Here is a 22086-nt window from a genome sequence, read left to right on the forward strand (position 1 = left end):
AACAGGCTTTAACTGTTTTTGAGGGGATTAATATAAAACATGAAAGAAAATAATTACAATTTATTTCTGGGTTTTATCAAATGCATATTGAAAATATAATAGTTCAATAAAACATTCCAATGACATCTAAATCAGTATCACTACTATATATTGCTTTGGCTGTTGTGAATTAAGAACATACCAACTTGGATTAAGCTTCAAACTTATCAGAAATACTGTAAGTCAGGGAGGAGAGGAAGATCTGTAAGTTTAACTGGCCATGATTCTTCAAACAAATGTTTCAGACTAACCCTTTGTTTGGCACCTGAGTCCTTTTGCATCCTGAGGCAATGCAGCATAGTGCAATTTGGGAAGGAGAGAGGCGTGCCTTTCTTTTGTAAAGTGAAAGAAATGCCATTGTGAGTTACCAGGCAATTTTAGACAAGAGTACACATGGAAGTTGAGATTCTGGAGATAAATTCTGTTCAAACTATCTTTGTGGCATATCCCTTGGAAATTCTCTGTGTAACCCCAGAAATACTTGGATTTCAGTTGGAAGAGTGCAGCCTCTGAGTGGAAGCCTATACACCAAGTGGGCTAGGTCGTCCTATTAGGTGATCTTAAGGTACTCTGTTCTCATTATTTCCCCCCTTTTATTATTTATGGGGGTGACATTGGTTAATAAAATTATATAGGTTTCAAGTGTACAATTCTATGATACATGATCTGTATATTGCATATGTGCTCACCACCCAAAGTCAAATCATCTTCCATCACCATATATTTGAGGCCCTTTACCCTTTACCACCCCTACCCCCTTCCCTCTGGTAAATACCGTATTGTTGTCTGTGGCTATGAGTTCTTTGTGTGTCTTGTTTGCTCATTTTTTGCTTTCAGTTTTGTATCCAGGGCACAAGTAATTACTGTGTCAAAGACTCTTCCAGAATAGACTTCCAGCTACCGGAAGAGCCTAGTCTGCCTTAATTCACTGCTGTGCTCCCAATAGCTAGCCCAGTAACTGGTGTAGAGTCGATGTTTAAGAATCTACTGGAAAATTCATTCAATTCAGAACAAGTACAGTATCAAAAATCCCCAGCCAATTCAGTCATATTTACTCAGATGCAACTAATTCCAAAATGTCTTTTGTAACAGAAATAACATTCTTGTTTACATGCAAATTAATAACTAATTTACCATTTAGTGGATTGGTTTACAAAGTTAGGACCAGAAAGACAGCCTAAGCCTCAATATTTAAGATATATGGGGTAAAAATCTGTTGTCAGATTGTTGTACTCATTCTCCAAATACAATAGCCATAAAAAAATTGAAATGGTAATTGTGTAAAAATCTTACTTATTTGAAACAAATTGAGGAAGGTCTACGTGAAATATTAAAAAATAAGTCAATTAGAAAACCTTTTTCAAAACTTTACTAAGGAGTAATTGACAAGTACAATTATATATTTAAAGTGTATAATGTGATGGTTTGATTTACATATACGTTGTGGGGTGATTACCAACATCAAGACAATTAACATATTTTTGTGAGTGTCAGTGATCGTGGAATCAGAGGATACAGCTTCATCTTTAGTATTTCTAAATATTAACTTTGTGGTCTAATAACCTTTCCACATCTATACCACACAATCCTAGGTTAAACATCTATAACAGTCAACATTCTAAGAAATAGCCAAGAATGGCTTGACATTACCATTTTCAAACAAAGGCTAAGATCCACATCTGGCGATTTAGAATTAAATAATATTAAATATTCAGGAAGGAGTAAAGGGGGTGAAATAATGTCAACAATAAAAAATAAATAAAAATGAAAACAAACAAAAATATTCAGTTCTGTTTCACTAGAAACACGGGGTAACCTTGTGAAGGGAAGCCACATGCTAAGAATGACAAAGTATAAAGCTTTGCAGCCTGGACCTTCCCAAATCCTGAAACTACCATACAAGTTTAGAAATGCCTATTTTATAGGTACTTTACATGAGGGAATAAACTATCTTGCTTAAGCCACTTTTCTATATTATGAAATATAATAATGTGATCTTGTTTTGAAATGATGTTTGGGTGATTTTTTTGGCTTTAGAACAATACAAGGCATTTTTCCGAAACCACTGGACAATACTTCAAATGCTTCTCACTCACTACATAACCTTGACTTTTTTATAGGACTGTCTTTTATGACATTCATGGGAGAAAATGGATAGTTCCGGATCTGTAATTGTGAGATATAATGAAATCAGTTAAATGCTTATTCAATTACCTCTTTTAAGTTTTTATTTTATAACCTCAGATTCTATATCATAAAGCAGTTACTACATGGAGACCTGCCAGAAAACCAGAAATGTCACTAAAACTCGCATATATCTAGGCCAGAGCAAACTGATGAGAAAAGTCATACTGTTTGTTCACCTAAAATTTTGATAAGAAACGTATAAGGAGTTTGCATTATCCTAATTATAGCAATCTGGCTGTTTATTTCCTGGGCAAGAGAAATTTTCTGGGAACCAGATTTAGAAATATTTGCAAGGGCAGGGATTTTGCCAGCCAATTCTTCTTCAGGACTTTGGATGAGGCCATTCTATAATTGGTGCTGAGTGTGACCTAGAATCTGATCAGAGTAACTATTGAGGGTACAAAGCATATATACATGTTGGGGGTAGGTATGGTAGTATTGAGAATATTAATAATTCTTAATTCTTTCAATCATGTTAAAGAATAAAAGGTTATGGAATTTTTAAAAATAGGTCGTTAAAAATATATCTGTCACTCATTCAGAAAATACTGACAAAGTGTTTATTTGTATAAAACAAAAACAGAATATTGAGTCATTTCAGTATATGTGGAGGGATGCTTCTTGGCTGTGCCAAAAAATGGCTAATTTTCCCTAAGTATCTATCTCCCCTTCTTCCTCAATGTAGCAGATGCTTTTGGTATCCCATTCAAAATTTCTTTACCAGCTATTGAACCCATCCTCTAGCTACTGTGGGTGGTGACTGGTTAAGGCTCACACCTGTACTCTTTTCTGGATAATTCTTTAGCATGACAAAAGCCACCTGGATAGAGATGACTGATAAATCCAAGCCTTGGTACTTCATTTCAAAACAGGATAAATTCTGTAGTGCATTTTATGTTCCATGACTCCCTATGGGATAAGGCTCTCATTACATCTTGCTCCTTATAACAGCATAAATACAATGTATAGAGCTTCATCTTGGAAAATAAGGGTGAGGGCCATACCCTAGGGAGAACAGAGTGAAGATATAGAAGAAACCAGAGGCCTAGGGAGCTGCAGTATAAGCTCCGAACTGTCTACATCTTGACCTTTCTTTCAGCAAAAATCTTGTCTTGTTTAAGCCACTATTATTTCTAAGATTCTTCTTATATACAATAGCCTGTCCCAAGCTGTGAAAACTAATCAATTTTTTTTTCTTTGTTCAGATCTCAGTGGCTATATATGCATAATCAGAGATGCAAAGATAAACATAGTGTTAGCTATATCTCTGCCCTTAAGAAACTAATGGTCTAAAGGCAAAGAAATCTGAAAAAGTAAGAGCTTTAGTTTATAATAATAATACAATGACTAACAAGTAGACTAACAGAAAGGATTGCAGACCTCTCCCTTTATTCATTCAAATGCTCTGAGAGGAGCAATGATGGGATCATTCTATTTAAGAATTTCCTAGTGTAATGGCTTGAAGTCAAGGCAATTTGATTTCTCAAGACCCTGAGAATTTTTCCTGAAAAAGTTTAGGTTTGTACAAGAAAAGCTTTAAGATGTGCCTCTTGCTGTCTGTTTTCCTTTTGTTTCCCATAGCAACATCCAATCAGGCTTGAAATTTCCAGTCACGCATCATTCTGGATGTGTTTTGAATTTCCAATGTGATCTTGAATCTTTTTTCCTTGCTATTCTTACCGTTAATACTCTAACCACAGTCCCCACCACTTCGTGCCTTAATTATTGTAAAATTTGTCACCCGTATTCAATTTCCCATTTTTTCTAAACATTCACACACTTGCTTCAAGATAATTGCAGAAAAATTGCTTTCGGTTTCCCATTTCCTGCCTGACACTTACCTTACACTTAAGCCTTAGCATCTGTTTTACCATTCTTTATAGCTATACTTCTCACCATCACCTACAAAAATTCCATTTGCCAACAAAAATCATCTACTCACCTTATTAGCAATAGACTGTGGCTTTTTTCTTAATAACAACAGAAGTTTTTGCTGTTGGTTTCGCTATTTGCAATTTGCAAGGCATTTTCTGTATCAGAGGTCAGCAAACTACAGCGCACAGGCCAAATCCATCCCATCACCAGTTTTTGCAAGTAGATTTATTGGAACAAAACCACCCCCGTTAGTTCAGATACTGTCTATGACCCTCTCCTGGTAAAACAGCAAAGTTGACTCACTGTAAAGAGACTAAAATGTTTACCACCTACCCTTTACAAAGTTTGCCAATCCCTCTTCTAGATCCTAATTTCTCTTGTGCTAGCCTTCAAGAGATATTTCCAAAATACCTTTGTCTGTTAGAGTTTCTCTAGCTATCAGTCTACTTTCTAAAGCCCTGTTCAAATCACAGTTCTTTCATGAGCTCTTCCAAGAACAAGAGGTCTCTTTATTGACTTCTCTACATTCATCGAGATTATTGTTCATATGTTTCACTTGAGAACCACGCACAACTTTAGGCTTAGAAAGAGCCTTGGATCATCTTAGCTTCATATTCAACTTTTTCACTTTTCCTAAACTTTGTTGATTGGCTGCTGTTACTTTCTTAGATCATATCACATTTTTAAAACAGCTTTATCGTTGAGAGTATTACAGATGTTTCCCCAGTTTCCCTCCATTGCCCGCCTCTACCCGGATCCTGCCAGCCCAGGCCTTCCCCACACTATTGTCTGTGTCCATGAGCAATGAATATATGTGTCTAAGTTCTTTGGTTAACCTCTTCCCGCCCCCCTTTCTATCTTCTTTCTGAGATCCGTCAGTGGCCGATTCACTTTATCTTTGCTTACTGTACCAACATTAGCAGGTACTTTTATTTGGAGAACATTTTTTTACAAATAAAGAAAAATTAATAGCCACAGTATAAAATAACCACCAATAAAGTTTTGCTGGATTGTCAGTGACCTACATGCCTGGCACATATTGTTTGCAATTTAACTATTTCCTCATGAAAATTACCAATTATGTTACATCATAGATTTTTAGTAATGTTTGTGAAATATGATAAATGCACATATTGTATCCATGACTTAAAAGGGCTCATTGTATTTTAATTCGAAAAAAATACCTAAGAACTCAAAATTAAACTTTATGTACCTAATGATTTAAAAAATGTATCTTTCTCACTAGCCTAACCATTCCATATTAAATTGCTACTTTTTGGAGAAAATGAAAAAGTATCTGCCTTTCATGAACATGACACTATTGATTTCAAAGAGTCCTCAAACTTCCTCTCTTTCAGGACTTAGAAAGATAAGGCAAAGCTTTTCTTAATCCAGTTAAGAAACTACCCTATCACCACTCCAGCATCTTAAAATATCTTTATCATTGAGAATATTACAGATGTTTCCCCATATTTCCCCCATTTCTCCCCTCTACCCGGATCCTGCCCCACCCCAGGCCTTAACCACACTAAAGATGAATTTATTTCATCTTCTTAGTTAAAAATCAGTAAACTGAATAGGCAATTCACACAGCTCTTGGCTTTTACTTCTATCAATTGGGTTTCTTGTTTCTGAAAAGAAAGCATCCAGAAAGATAGCAATCTGGCTAATTATTGCCCTGTTCAAAAATAGCTGGATCCTTTAGAAAATGCTCTCTTGTCTCAAACATAGAAAGAAGGCTAAATTTAGTATCTGTTCTAGGTTGATCTACCACTTCAGCATGATCTCCAAGCATTATCAAAATTATGCAACTGGAGCCCTGGTTGGCATGGCTCCATGGTTAGAGCATCAGCCAGAACATGGAAGGGTCTCTGGTTTGATTCCTGGTCAAGGGCACATACCCCGGCTGCAGGTTTGATCCCTGCCCGAGTTGGGGTGTGTAAGGGCGGCAACCAATAGATGTGTCTCTCTCACATTCATGTTTCTCTCTCTCTGTCTCCCTCTCCCTCCTTTCCACTCTCTCTGAAAAGCAATGGGAAAAATATCCTAGGGTAAGGGTTAACCAAAAACAAATAAAACAAAACTATGCAACTGGAAAATCTCTTTGAAGCCTATTATGGCAAGAAACTCATGTTATCACCAAAAGAGTGCAAAAAGTGCCTGATATGCAGTTCTCAAATTTTAATTTCTCATGCATAAGAGAATCTGCATCCAGACTTGAAACTTTAAAGGCTTGCAGTTGCATATAGGGTTTTTTAAAGAACTAGTTTATGTAGTTTAATTGGATTTTTTATAATGTATAAATTACACCTGATATTTTCAAGGGTATACTCTGGCTTCAATTAAGAGAGGTAGTTTAACAATTAGGAAACCAAGATTGTGGAACTACTTTAGGTTCTTGGAACACATATGCATATGGTTATTAAAATTTCTGGATAGGATATAAAACATTTATATGGAATTTGATTGCCCTGAACAAATTATGAAGACTCCTTGGGGTATAAATCTTTAATACTTTCTAAAAGGATGATGACATTATCTATCCTTTGATCCAAGAATCACTTGATTTTTAAACAATAATCACATGGAACAATAATACATATTAAAATTATATTCTATCACACAGATTAAAATCAATGACAAATTATTTATGCTACAGTTATTGCAGTTACTTGTTGTGGGTCTTTTAGGCCTAAAATAGTATTGCTTTCCAATTCTGCCTGGTAACAGTGAATATATATAGCAGGGAAAGAATAAAATAAACTATCTTTTGGAATCATGATATAAGATAAGCAGGTCACAATTTGTGTTTGTTTCAAACAAGAGATGTCACATGAAGTAGAATTATTTTATTTTCTCATGGAACAGTATAAGAATCAGAAAATGGTATAATTTTAGCTGTAGCAATGTCTTCCACAAGGTAGTCTAAGAACACTAACCTCAATCACTATTTCACTCAATAATTATTTTTGGATGCCTTTTCTGTGACAAACACTATACCGCACTGATTCTGAGGGAAAATCATATTAATAATAATAAGTTTGGGATAAAATGCATACCCTACCATCCAGAGAAGGTAGCTAGGAAGGTCTATGAGGCATATGCTAAGACTAGCTTGGCAAAGGGGTAACTAAGAAACTTCGGTGCATTGTCTTTCAGGACCCAGACTTGAACACCAAAGTATAGAGACTTTCTAACAGATGTTTGTGGGTGTGGCTTCAGTTTAACCGAGTAGATTACAATTGAATACATAAAAGGCTTACAGTGGTTTAAAGAATCATACCAGCTTCTACAAAAAGAGACAGAAGATGTTCAAATTAAACAGAGGCTTCTGAGTCTGAAACTTTCTATGGAAAAAAAGATGAATCCAAGAGCCACACACGACCATGCCCAATAAGCAGAACAGGGACTTCATCAAGAAACTAGTGACATGTGCCCAGCTGGGTTTCAGAATTGCTATGAGTCAGTGACTGCTCTATATATCCAACCCTCAACATTCCCCTTTTCAAATGGGACTATTTAGTTAATTATCTTATCCCCATGTGACCACTGTATGTTGGGTGCCTGAGAGTTAGATGTCTTTTTAGTTCACAGAGCCCTGGCTTAAAAGAAGCTCTTTCTGAGCAGTTGCACTCAGGGAAATAAGCATGAAGAACCTCTTTCATGCTCAGAACTGATTTAGATAATGAGATCTTGGTCTTCTAGCCTGACCCTCATGCCATAATAGATAAGACAACTTTAGGGGCGGATAGGAATGGGGTGAGTGTACCTCACATATTAAGGCCATGAATTATTAGAGGCCAAAGGGCAGACTCTGTTGGACTGTTATTTTGTTGGCCTTACCAATGAACCACACCCCATGGTATTCAAGCACTTGTAAAGTCTCCTCCCATGTTAGCTGCAGACTTGGCTAATGGGATATTCATGACCACAATGTAAGCAGGTACTTGATAAGTGTTTATACATTCTCACTCACCACATAAAACTGGCTATCCTGTTAGGAAAATAGCTGAAAAGAGCACATGGAGAAAGGGAGGCCCTTAGAATTCATGGAGAGAGAGACAGGCTCAGCCAAAGCTGTAGCATAGTGGTTTCCAGCCTCAAGTGATTATAAATAAAATCAAGAGGAGAAGCACCTATCACAGACAAACCCACATGCAGAATCCAGTACAAATAAAATGGTGGTTGTTTTAAGCCCCTTTGTTTTGGGGTATTTTCCTCCCACAACAGATAACTGAAACATCTGTCTTTGGAGCAACTGGGAAAGGTAGAAAGATGGCAAACGTATACTGGATCTTCTTCAAGAAACAGCTATCATTCGAAGAGGTGATGAAAAAATGGAATTTTAGATGAAGGAAGAAGAGTGAAAGAGTAAGTACAGCTCATACTTCCACCTGCAAACAGCAAGGAGCATAGTGAAAACACAGCACAACTCTTCTACGGACATAAACACTCTAGATAAGTCTGGGATGAAAGGTTGAAGCTGGATTTTAAAGGAGCATGCATGCCAAGCAGTATCTTTAGACTTCATTTTGCTGGGTAATAAGGCCCATCAGAGATCTTTAGGTAGATAAATGAAATAATCTCTGTTGTAGACACATAATTCTGCAGCACTGTGGAATAGTAACAAAAGTAGAAACAACCTGGAGGCAAGGAAACCACTTAAGAAGACAATGCATAAATACAGAGAACAGGCTGACAGCTGTCAGAGGGAAGGGGCTTGGGGGCTTGGGAGAAAAAGGTAAAGGAATTAAGCAATACAGATTGGTAGTAACAGAATAGGCACCAAGATATACATTATAGCATAGGGAATATAGTCAATAATATATCATAACTATATATGGTGCCATGTGTATAACTTGAAGCAGCAGGGGGACTACACTGTAAAGTACATGACTTTCTAACCACTTTGCTGTACATCTGAAACAAATGCTGAATAATGTTGAATGTAACTTGTAATTGAAAAATTAAGAATTCCATTTAAAAAGTTAATAAAAAACATTGCACTCACCAGGAGAGTGGAAATTGGTATAGACAAGAAATAATAAACTCAAAAGGCGTATCTAAGGCAAATTAGACAGGTCGTGGTAACCAATTAAGGCAAGGTAAGAAAAATGAAGGAAACAAAGGTAAGTGAAATATTCCAGCTGGTGCCACCGAAATAATGGTGACCCTATTTACTGAGAAAGGAGGAATCATCAGAGGAGGAAATAGGTTTGTTGAAGTAGATATTGAAATAAATTTTGGTACATTATTCAATTCAATGTGCCTCTTGGACAGAAAAGAGAATAGAGCTATTAGGAAATTGAAAATATACTTCTCTAAGTGTACAGTTAGATTGTTTATTTGAGATTTTTCTTGTTTCTTGAGATAGGCCTGTAATGCTATGAATTTCACTCTTAGCTTTTGCTATGGCCCATAGATTTTTCAGCTGCTGTATTCACATTTTCATTTGTTTCAAGGTATACAGTGATTTTTTTCCTGGTCTCATTGCTGTTATTTAGCCTCCATGTCTTTGTATGTTTCTCAGTGTTTCCCTTGTGATTGATTTCTAGCTTCATACCATTATGATAAGAGAAGATGTTTGATACTATTTCAATCTTCTTAAATGCACTGAGACTTGTTTTGTGGCCTAACGTGGTTTATACTAGAAAATGTTCCATGTGCAGTTGAAAAGAATGTATATTTGGTTGCTTTGGGGTAAAATGCTCTTAAGATATCAATTAAATCCCCAAAGAGGACATACAGATGACCAATAGATATATGAAAAGATGCTTAATGTCACAAATCATCAGATAAATGCAAAATAAAACCACAATGAGAAATCACTTCACCCCTATCAGAATGGCTGCCATCAACAAATCCAAACGACCAGTGCTGGGGAGGGCGTGGAGAAAGGGGACCCTGCTGCACTGCTGGGGGGAATGCAGACTGGTGCAGCCACTATGGAAAACAGTGTGGATGTTCCTTAAAAAATTAAAAGTGGAACTGCCTTATGACCTAGCAATTCCACTTCTAGGAATATATCCAAAGAAACCCAAAACACTAATTGAAAAGAATATAGGCACCCCCATGTTCATTGCAGCATTATTTACAATAGCCAAGATGTGGAAGCAGCCCAAGTGCCCATCAGTAGATGAGTGGGTAAAAAAAGCTGTGATACATTTACACCATGGAATACTACTTGGCCATAAAAAATGAAATTTTATCTTTATCCATGTGACAGCATGGATGAACGTGGAGAAAATTATGCTAAGTGAAATAGCCAATTGGAGAAAGATAAATAGCATGAACAAAATGAATTAACAAGCAAGACAGAGACAGACTCATGGAGAAAAGGCTGACAACTGTTGGGGGTGGGGCTGGTGGGGGTAGAGGGATTGAGAAAAAAAAAAGAGAGAGAGAGAGAGAAAACTCATGAAAGTGGACAACAGTGTGCTGATTGCCAGGAGGAGGTGGGGAGGGCATAGAGGGGATAATGATGGATGGAGACTTGACTTGGGGTGGTGAACTCACAAAACCGTGCACAGATGATGTGTTTTGGAATTTTGCACCTGAAATCTATATAATTTTGTTAGCCACTGTCACCGCTATAAATCCAATGAAATGAAAAAAAAAAATTAGAAAAGCAAGAGATACCCAGAGGTCCTGGCTATCTGAAGTACTTTGGCCTTTGCAAGTCAAATTTAATAGAATAGCAAAGAAGTAAAACTGTCTTTCATCATCTCCACTCTACTATCATACCCACTCAATCAATTTTTACTTTCGTTATTGTATTTTTCAGTTCCATAGTTTCTATTTGCTTCTCTTTTGTAACTTATATTACTTTGCTGAGGTGTTTCTAATTTTTTCATCTGTTTCAAGAGATTTTATAGTTACTTGCTGGAGCATTTTTATTATGGTTGCTTTAAAATCCTTGGGGACATCTGTGATGCTTTCAACAATAAAGATTAAAAGAATTTAAAAAGTCTTCGTCAGATAATTCCAACATCTGATTTATCTCAGGGTTGGTATGTGTTGATTGTCTTTTCTCATTCATGTTGTGATTTTCCTGACTCATGATATGACCAGTGAGTGTTCTTTTTGTTGTGTATTCTGCATAATGTAGATATGAGAATTTGAATCCCACTTAATCTTATTTTTCTTTTCCAGCAAGCAGACCTCCTGGTGAAATGTGACGAGAGGGCCTTTTGGCTATGTACACTCTGCATCCTGCTCAGCCCTGCTGATACATTCCTGGAGAAAGTGTGGCTTTAACTCACATTGCCTTATGCCTCCAGTGAGGGAGTATGTTCACTCTGTGCTGGGCCACAGTGACACAGGAAGGGAAGGTAGGAAACTAGACAACTGGCCCTGCCTCCCGCCCTCTGGTTTGCCTTGTGGAGGGTGGAAGCTTTGCTCCCTAGTGAGCCCCACTAATGCCATGGAAGAGAAGCTGAGCAGTGACTATTCCTGACACACAGCGCCTCAGAGATTCTCACTGCTGCCAGGTGGGGGTGGAGGCTCAGGATGCCACTAGGCCCCATTGAAACTATTATTTGTGTGTGTGTGTTTGTGGATATAGATTTTTATTTATTTTAGGTAAATACCTAGGATTGGAATTTCTGGGTCATATTGAAGCTGTTTGTAGAACTAAAAAAAAAAGACTGCAAACTGTTTTCCATTAACAGTTGTACCATTTTATATTCCCACCAACAATGCATCTCTATCATTTGTCACTCTTTTGAACTTTAGCAATTTTTAACTGGTATTCTCCTGATGACAAATGATGTTGAGAATCTTTTTTTAAAATTTATTTTTTTATCGTTGACAGTATTACAAATGGCCCCCACTTCCCCCCTGGGGGCTGGGTGGGGGGGGACTCTATTTTTGCAGAAGGATATGCTACCTAGTTGCACACTGTTCAGAGGATGGAAGGTCAGCCTCCACTCAGGTATGCTGACGCTTTCACAGCAGTGGATCATGTTACTGCTGCCTACTTCTGCCAGGTAGAGGATAGAAGACTGGCTTTGCCAACATCATCTGGCAGGGCAACTGGAGCACCGTGGTCATGCCATTCCTCCAGTTGTGAGGTCCCTACACAATCCTTCTTCCCACCTTTTATGGACTTAAAATGCTTGTCTGTTGCATGATATCCAGCATTTTTTGTTGTAAGAGAGAGAACCTGGAAGAATGGGGTTACTCCATCTTGGTGAAACCTCACTGTATTTAAACTAGGATCATAGTATCTATAACAATTTACTACACACTTACTTTCTCTTATGTAAACTACTTGAAGGTAAAAATTGTTTTTTAAAAAAATCTTTGTAATCCTAGCTTTGACATATTACTTAGTGATCAGTAGATGTGTGTTAAATGGATGACTAAATAAATGGATTTCACTAAGTACCTTTTGATAGATTCTTAATATGTACTTTCAATGAGAAAACATTATTTAGTCTCTAAAGAGAAAATCAAGACTTGTGCAAAGTAACTAGATACAAGAGGGAAAACTTTGTCATTTAAAAAAATGTTTTTAGAAATTACACAAAAATCAATCACATTTCTAACAATACTACCAATGTACACATTGAAAATGAAATTAAAAAGACACTACTATCATTTACAAACAAACCAAAGACAATGAAATACTCAGGTATAAATTTAACAAAATGTGTACAGAATTTGTATGCTGAAAACTACAAAATGTCAATGGAAAAAATCAAAGAATGCACTGAGAAATTCAACACAGTTAAGGTAAGAACTTTCCCTAAGTTGATCTATAGTTGCAATTCCTATCAATATTCCAGTAAAAATTTTTACAGAAATAGACAAGTTTATGCTAAAATTTATATGGAAAGGAAAAGCCCAACAATTGCTGAAACAATCTTTAAAAAACAGGATAAAGTGAGAGGACTCTCTCTGCTTGATATTTAGCCCCAACATACAGCTTCATTAACCAAGACAGAGTGATGTTGACAGAGAGATAGATACAGAGATCAAAGGTATAGAATAGAGAATCCTATAATAGACCCATATAAACATGTCCAACTGATTTTGAATAAATGTTGCAAAAACAATTCCATGGAGAAGTGAGCTTTTTCAACAAATGGTTCTGGATCAATTGGACATCTATCCAAAAGTTATATCTTGACCTAAATAAACCTTACACATTATACAAACATTAACTAAAAATGGATCAGAGACTAATGTAAAATGTAAAGCATTAACATTTTTGCCAAAAAAAATGTTCAAAAAGGGATCTTCATGACCCAGGGCTAGGCAAAGAGCCAAAAGCATGATCCATAAATGGTAAAAATGATTAACTGAACCTCATCAAAATTGAAATATCTTGTTCCACAAGAGATCCTATTAAGAGGATGAAGAGACAAAGTACAGATGTGCAGAAAATATTTGCAAACCACATGTCCAAAATAGGGCTATTACCTAGAATAAAGAATTTTCAAAACTCAAAACAAGAACACAAATTATACAATTATAAAATGGCAAAGGACCTGAACACACATTTCACCGAAGAGGACAGAGATGGCAAAATAGCACATGAAAATACATTAACTACCATTGGCCATCAGGGAAATGCAAATTGAAACCACAATGAGATATCATGATATACTGATGACTACGATGAAAAACATTGACAATACCAAATGCTGGAAGGATGTGGAGAAACTGGATCACTCCTATACTGCTGGTGGGGATTAAAATTTTACTAAACTGTAGTATAGTATCATAATCAGGATATTGACATTGATACAATCAAAATACAGAACAAGACTATCACCTCAAGATCTCCTATTGTTCACATCCACTTTCCTTTCCCACCAATCCCAAGTTGCTAGCAACCACTGATGTCTTCTCTATATCTGTTTTTCAACTCAAGAATGCTATCTAAATGCAATCATACAGTATATAACTTTTTAGAAATGGATTTTTCACTCAACATAAATCCTTTGAAATCCATCCAAATTACTGCATGTGTTGTGTAGTCTGTGCTTGTTTATTGATGAATAGTGTTCCAAGGTATGAACAGCACCGCAGTGTTTATTCATTCATTAAAGAACATCTGAGAGACACCAGATAAAGGATTCAGGAGACCTCACTATAGTATTTCTTGTAACTGAATAAGAATCTAAAACTGCCTCAAAAATAAAAATTTTAGTAAAAAACTAAGGTGCCAAAAACTTAGTATGCTACCCTTTGCAGGGGCATTAAAATGTTTACATGTACATATGAAACTGCTAACAGGGCACAACTATGAAGAGGGGGATTAAAAGACTGGGGGGTTAAGAGCACAGGAAGATTTTATTTTTTAATAAGTAAATGTATTTTTTTAGTGGCGATAAAGAAAAGGAAATACATATAGAATATGTATTGTTATGTAGCTCTCCTTCATTCCCTTTTTCATGAAAAAATAAAATAAAAACTGAGGAAGAAGAAAAAATAACTGAAATTCCAGTTACTATGGAGTAAAGAATTATGTAGTATTATTGTGCCAATAATACAAAGAGATACAAAGAGAAGGGAGCAGGGAAGCTCTTATCCATTGATAAGCACTGATGGTGGTCTCAGGCATTTCCATTATTTACAACATATAATTGTAAATAAGTATGAATGCAAATTAGGTGTACATGAAACAGTTTATTAAACCTTTTCATTGATAACTTTAATACCCAGAACACTTATCAGAAATACTAGAATCTTTAAGTAGAAGCTAAAATATTTAAACTTCTAAAATTCTTTGAAAGTGTATTATTTAAAAACTTATAGTGACAGTTTTGAAGCCTGATAGCCAACAATGTGCCAAAATGTCAGTGACTCTAACAGCCCTGGGCTCCCTTAACATCAACACTAAGCCACGCTATTTCAACTGCTGTTTATGATTTTGAATATCGCTTTCCAAATTGGAAAAAGGAGCCATATCAACACTAGCTTCAAAGTAATTGGAATATTTGAATTTCAGTGATAAAAGTATCTTTTTTGTTGTTGAGATTATCACTTTCTCTAGAACTCCACTCGACACATATAAACTTTAAGGTGTTTGTCTTTTAGTTTGACCTTCCATTAAAATGTAGACATACAAAGATAGGCAAATGTCATGGTTTTTTGAAACTTTTAAGTTTTCATTCCTTACTGCAACTATAAATTGAGGAACATTTAATGTAATTTCTCAGAGCATTGGATTACAGCGTATATTTAAACACATCAAAGATTTGCAACCTCAGTGCTTTGAAAATTCAGATTACTAATGTGAACACATCATTATTTTCCTATCAGAAACACATAATGAAGTTAAGCGTTAGACTATGGACATTCAGCTCAATTCTAATCTCAGATAAATGAGGACACACATTTGCCTCTCTTGAAGAATCACCTCTACACATGCATGAACAATCAGAAATAATGATTTTTTTAAAGAATCACAGTAGATGTGAATTTAAATCAAATTACTATTAATCAAGTGAGAACAGCCAGTCCCAAACAGTCCTCTTAACTGTACTATTATGGCAATTATTTATCAAAGTCTCTACAAAATCTCTACTTCTAATAACAGTTACATTTGAACATGCAAAGATTGGTAGACCCTAAGGGAAAGAACAAGGGTCGCCAAAGAAATGGTGGATTTGTTGTTTCACAATCCAGTGCACTTTTTTTCCAAGCACAGTTTTACTTGCATTCATTTATATTTTCCAAAACTAACCCTAAATATATGTTGCCAGTGTTAAAAAGGTAAATTTCTGTTTAATATTTTTATGTAGCTCTGACCTACTTTAATGTCCTTACATACCTGTAGTCATGAATCAGCATAAAGTTAATTTCTACAGGTGATGATGGGGCGGGGGGCACAGTTCTTATGACAGAGGAGTGACAGCTGCCAATCAGAATTTCAGAAGTGGGGGTTGAATTCTGATGTGAAAAAGACACTAGGTGATTCTGAAAGAGTCTCCAAATTGAGAATTAACTAAATTAATTTTGGCTTTATTTCTCTTAATAGGACAAAATACAGAAAGACAGATTTAAACAGATCCTCTATATGACTATACCTTCCTTTGACAATGTTCTTTTAATTGAATGCAGAGGTTTTCAGATTGGTGCGCAGCAATAATTTTTAAAACACCCAACACCTAACTATTTAGTCATGGCTACTGACCTCTTTTCTCTTGATTGTCAAATAAAAAAAAAATGACAACAGCCAACACAATAGCCATCTGGTGTGAATGAATCCAAATTATACCTATTTTTTTGTCAGATTGTCAAAAGATAATGTGCCGCAGAATTTTAGTAATTAGTTTATGTGTGCCATGAGATGAAAAAGGCTGAAAATCGCTGGTCTAATGACATCCGCAAGCATTCATGCCAGGTGTGATTCACAATCCATGAAGGGCTAACTTCTTAAGCTGAGATTTTTTAAACTCCTAATGTGTTACATGGATACTATTTCAATGTATTATGTCTCTTCTGCAAGCAGACAAAGATATGTGGATGTGTGATGAGTTTCTTTGGGGATAAGGGGACAGACTTTGTTATTAACTTTTGTATGGGCCCTGAGGGACCTGGGTAAATTGTTGTATTGACCAAGCACTTTTAGTTAAGAAAATGATCTGGAAAACAGCCTTTATATTTGAATCCCCTAAGATGGCAATGCTGCCCTCCTGTTCCTGTGCACATACACACATTACCTAAATCATCTTTGCAGATGTGTGTGAACCAGAGCTATCTGCGCTCTATCTGTCTGTGAAGGGCAATAACAAAATGCTACAACCCATTTAGCAATAAACCATGCATCCTTCCTGCAAGTCTTTGCTTACATTTGATTTGCAACATTTCACCTCCTCTATAAATTTTATTTCATAGTCTTCAGTAATTTCTGGCAACAGAAGTAGCTACCCAGATGGTATCTCTTTTCTCCATAAGCCAGAAATAATGTCTCAATATAAATTCCAATCCCATCTTTTTATGATTTAGATTCTAAAGTTTAGAAAGCAGTAAGCACACAAATATTGAGACAATACCTCAGGTGAAAGGGAGAGCAGCAAAATTTAAGCATAAGAGAGCAGCATGTGATCTGAGCGGGCAGGAGTAGGATGAAATGCATACCTGATGACACAGGCGTAAAGACCGCTGTCCTGCAGCAACGTTGGCCGGAACCAAATGGAGTCTTCTTCCTTGCTCATTCTACTTCCATCAAAAGCTATTGGCTCTTCAAAGTCTCCTGGACCAGAGCTTTTGTACCACATCAAACTGAGTCCAGCACTTTGGGCTAGGGAGTAATTTGCTCTGATATAACCATAAAAGAGTGCACACTTGATTCGAACAGGTTCTCCCACCAAAACTTGATATTTCTTGATATCGATAGACCAATCGGTGCATCCATCAGCTAAAATAAAGAGAGAGAGAGATAGTACATTAGAGAAAAATTTAAGAATTACTTCATTCATTCATTTTTCATTCAACAAATATATATCGAACATCTATATTGGAGTAGATTCTATTCTAGGCATAGAGAATTCAGCCTTGGATCAACCTCAGAATGGTGCTGAAAAGTAATTTACCATGCTAACAAACAGCATATTCGACACTTAGTTTGCTTCTGCTGGTATTTATTCTTAGTTTCTATCAGTGTGATGGCTATTGGTTTATTGCCTTTCTACTCTACATCTTCCTATCCACCTTTTTCGCCTGTTCTTTGAAAGTGGATCTGGATCGTGGAAACAGCTTTCTTCTGCTAGCTGGCACTGAAGCTCTGTTGGTAGAGGGTGCTGAAGAGACATTGCAGGAGGAGAGGGTTTTGCTCCCTGGTCCCAGCATGCTTGCTGGGATGGCCCTTGTAGAGTACAAGGCTTCTCTAGCACCCAGTTCCTGCAGTGCCAGGCAGCCAGCAGCTTGGTAGTTTTTTAGCTCAGCCTCATTTGAGACACTTTCCCACAAACTGCTTTTCCAGGTACTTTAAAGGAGTCGTCTCTGTCAAATTCCAGAGGGCAGATTTGCAAGTTCTGCCAGTGTGGCACTTCACTGACTTCTGCCATTCAGTAAGCCATGTGCTTCCTCAATAAGGTTTGGATGTCACTCTGGAGGTCAGAAGATAGGGGCTTTTCCTTGGGGGCTGTATATCAGCTATAGGTGCAATAGTAGCCTTTATTCTTTTGAGTTCTCTTTTGTTATGGGCTGAATGTTTGTGTTCTCCTAAAAGTCATACTTTGACTCTCTAACCCTGAATGCGATGGTATTTGGAAGAGGGGTATTCGGGGGATAAGTAGGTTTAGATGAGGTTATGAGGGCAGAACCCTCATGAAAGGATTAGGGCTGTTAGAAGAGATACCAGCACTTCCCTTCCTCTTCTCTCCTTCCCTTCCTCCCTCCCTTCTGGTGCTCATAGAGAAAAGGCACAGTGAGAAGGCACCATCTGTAAACCAGAAAGAGGGCTCTCACCAGAAACCAAATCGGCCAACACCTTGATCTTGCAATTCTCAGCCTCTAGACCTGTGAGAAATAACTTTCTGTTGTGTAAGCCACCTAGTGTATGGTATTTTGTATGGCAACCTGAGTAGACTAATAGATCTTTCTTACTAGCCAATCTTTTTTTTTTTATAGGGGATTAGTAAAGGGTAAAGGGGGTCAAATATATGGTGATAAAAGATCTGACTTTGGGTGGTGGGCACACAATGCAATATACAGATTATGTATCACAGAATTGTACACTTGATACCTCTATAGTTTTATTAACCACTGTCATCCCAATAGATTTATTTTTTTAATCTTTATTGTTGAAAATATTACAGATGTCCCCTTTCTACCCCCGTTGATCCCCTCCACCACACATCTACCCCATCCCCAAACCATCCCCATACCAATGTCTGTGTCCATAGGTTATGCTCATAAACATATAAGCTCTTTGATTAATCTCTCCCCACCCACTCCTCCATCCCCACTTTCCCTCTGAGATTCCTCGGTCTGTTCCATGCTTCTATGTCTCTGGATCCATTTTGTTCATCAGTTTATTTTGTTTATTACATTCCACATATAAGTGGTACTTGTCTTTCTCTGACTGGCTTATTTCACTTAGCATAATGCTCTCTAGTTCCCTCCATGCTGTCTCAAAGGATAAAAGATCCTTCTTCTTTACAGCTGCATAGTATTCCATGGTGTGAATGTCCCACAGCTTTTTATCCACTCATCTACTGATGGGCACTTGGGCTGCTTCCAGATCTTAGCTATTGTAAATAATGCTGCTATGAACATAGAGGTGCATAAGTTCTTTGTGCCACTTAGTAATTCTTTCTAAAAATTTCCCGTATTCAAATTAGTGTGTGGTGTTTGTCTCTGATTGGATCCACACTTATAAAATCAGGAATAAATGTTTTATAGCCAAAGAAGGCAGAAGGAAATATAAGAGTGGGTCAAGCTCTGGTTGTAGTATCTCAGCAAGAGACAGAGGTACATTGGTCTGGTTTCGGGTAGCATCATGGGAAGTACAAAGTAGAAACAATGGTGGAAAATGTGGCTAATGGGGGTTGGGATCAGTTGGGTTTTCTCAGTTATCTGAAAGCATCATCTTCCAAATGGCATCTTGGTATTATTTTTTATCACCCTTCCCCCTGCACACACACACACATACACATGCACACACACACACACACACACAAACACACACAACAGGTCCACACAGGTCAGGTACATCACTATTAACATAATCACAGAGAAGTTGAGAGTTTTCTACTTAGAGAGGGCAGTTGCCCCATGCCTAGCAAGATAATCAATGACAGCTCACAGAATACAAACACCGAGCCAAAGGCAAAACCAAGAAAAGAGGACCTCTAAGAGCAGTAGCATCTGATTATTGTCAGCAGGGTTTAACTCATTGAAGATTAAAAATGAGGACAGGCCCGGCCAGACATGGCTCAGCGGTTGAGCATCGACCTAGGATCCAGGAGATCGCGGTTCGATTCCCGCTCAGGGCACATGCCCAGGTTGAGGACTCGATCCCCAGTTTGGGGCGTGCACGAGGCCGTCGATCAATGACTCTCATCATTGATGTTTCTATCTCTCTCTCTCCCTCTCCCTTCCTCTCTCTGAAATCAATAAAGATATATTTTTTAAAATGAATTAAAAAAAAATAAAAATAAATAAAAATGAGGACAGGCTGAATAATGTAGAATCTGATAGAAGGAAAATTACCAATATGAAAAGGAAGAGCAAAGGCGGCATATAATCTAGTGAGTCATCTACATTTCTTATCTTAAAATAATATCTAACATCTAATGAGCACTTAACTATGACTGAGTTTACAAATTTTCACTTACCCTCCACAAAAATATCCATTAAGGCTTTTCAACTCACTGTTCCCTCCATGTGGAGCAGTTCTCACCAAAGACTGAATGCCTTCCTCCCTCTCTTCCTCCAAATAGCACCTCTTCAAAGAGGACTTTTCTAAGTGCTCTGTCGGAAACACCGGCTTCCTATTCTGGTCACATGATCCAGATTCTGCTTAAGATTTTTTCAGGGGAATTATTATCATCTGGTGTTATACTATGTGCCTACTTTTTTTGCTTTCTCTCTCTCCAATAGAATGTAAGCCCCTTGAATCAAGGGCTTTGTCTTTCTAACTCACTTCTTTAGCCCCAGTGCTTTGAACTGTGCTGCTCACCAGCTCAACACACATTTGCTAAATGAATGAATGAATGAATGAATGAATGAATGAATGACTCAGTAAATAAATTAACAACTAAATTTTATAACTGAAGAAACTCAACAAAAGCTAAGAAGTAGAAGTCCTTGGATTCTCACCCAACTATGTCTAACCCTAGAATTCATTCTCCCTACCACCATAGTATTGTTTCTTGATAAAAGTATTATCAACTTCACAATATTCTTTAATTTAGTTAGTTTCAACTACTAAAGTTTTGTCTAAGATTCCTGTTAAAGATCTGTATTAGATATTGTCTAGAGTAAAGTGCTGGAAGCTTGGTGGACACCATCCATGTCTAAGCCATCACCATCATCCCTGCCAATGCTGCAGAGTTGCCACACCATGTTAAATAGGATGACAGAACTGTACACAGAGATGTCAAGGTTATATAACTACACATGGCATTTACTGACACAATTTCGTACATTTGACCCATTACATGAAATTAATCCTTGGTGGAATTTTGTTTTAAACAGTTATAATTCCGGTGATAAACATTGTCTTATTTTACCACTATAAGAATTACAATACAATTTGAGAATCAAGTAACGGAGGTCAACTACCACAGAGGATATCCCTACCAGTGAAAAAGGCAGAAAAAATTAGCAGTATAAATAGTTAGATAAACTTACTTAAACTCTCAGAAGATTTGTAAGATAAGGTAAAATGCTTGAAGCTAAAGGCAAAAATATTTAGTCTTAAAGGTTTAAAAAGTTAGCAACAAATTAGATCAAGATGCAGAATGACAGCTTTCAGAGGGAAGGGGGGGTAGAAGGGGCTCGGTGAAAAAGGTATAGAGATTAGCCAAAGAACATATAAGCATAACCCATGGACACAGACAACAGTGTGGTGGTGGCCAGAGAGAAAGGTGGGGGAGGGGGTAAGAGATGGGTGGAGGTGGGCAAAGGAGGGAAAAATTGGGACATCTGCAATAGTGTCAACAGCAACAAAAAAATTTTGAAAATACAATAGTGGGAGAGTTGTGTTGGGGATAGGCAGAGATGTTAGTACTTACTTTTAGAATATGCTTACTGAGAGAAATGTTGAAAGAGAACTGTAAATATTATGGAAAATGAGAGTTATTCCGAACTTGACTATCAATCAAGAAAAAGGCATCAAACAGCTCAGTCATATGCCAAGAAAAAGGCAGAGATGAAGTGAAAAAATAACAGGACCTTGGATATCAGAGACACTTTATGTTCATTTAATATGGAAATAGACGTAGGATGTATATCTTAGAAACTTTTACTACCATTAGACTAAATGTATGGTGTTCAAAATAAACTATAAAATTATTAACA

The 22086-nt window shown here is 37.0% G+C and overlaps 1 protein-coding gene across 4 annotated transcripts in view; it reads right to left on the minus strand.

Annotated features, from left to right (window-relative positions):
* The window catches only part of IL1RAPL1 (interleukin 1 receptor accessory protein like 1), a 1170262-nt gene that overhangs the window by 532713 nt on the left and 615463 nt on the right, over positions 1-22086 (minus strand). For all 4 annotated transcript variants that reach the window (XM_016207563.2, XM_087829289.1, XM_016207561.2 and 1 more), the window contains one exon: positions 17197-17476. In XM_016207563.2, the coding sequence (XP_016063049.1) occupies positions 17197-17476 (280 nt within the window). The remainder of the gene's footprint in view (positions 1-17196; positions 17477-22086) is intronic.

The sequence above is a fragment of the Miniopterus natalensis genome, chromosome X (genome assembly GCF_054644295.1).
Source record: "Miniopterus natalensis isolate mMinNat1 chromosome X, mMinNat1.hap1, whole genome shotgun sequence".
In the NCBI taxonomy this organism is placed as follows: Eukaryota; Metazoa; Chordata; class Mammalia; order Chiroptera; family Miniopteridae; genus Miniopterus; species Miniopterus natalensis.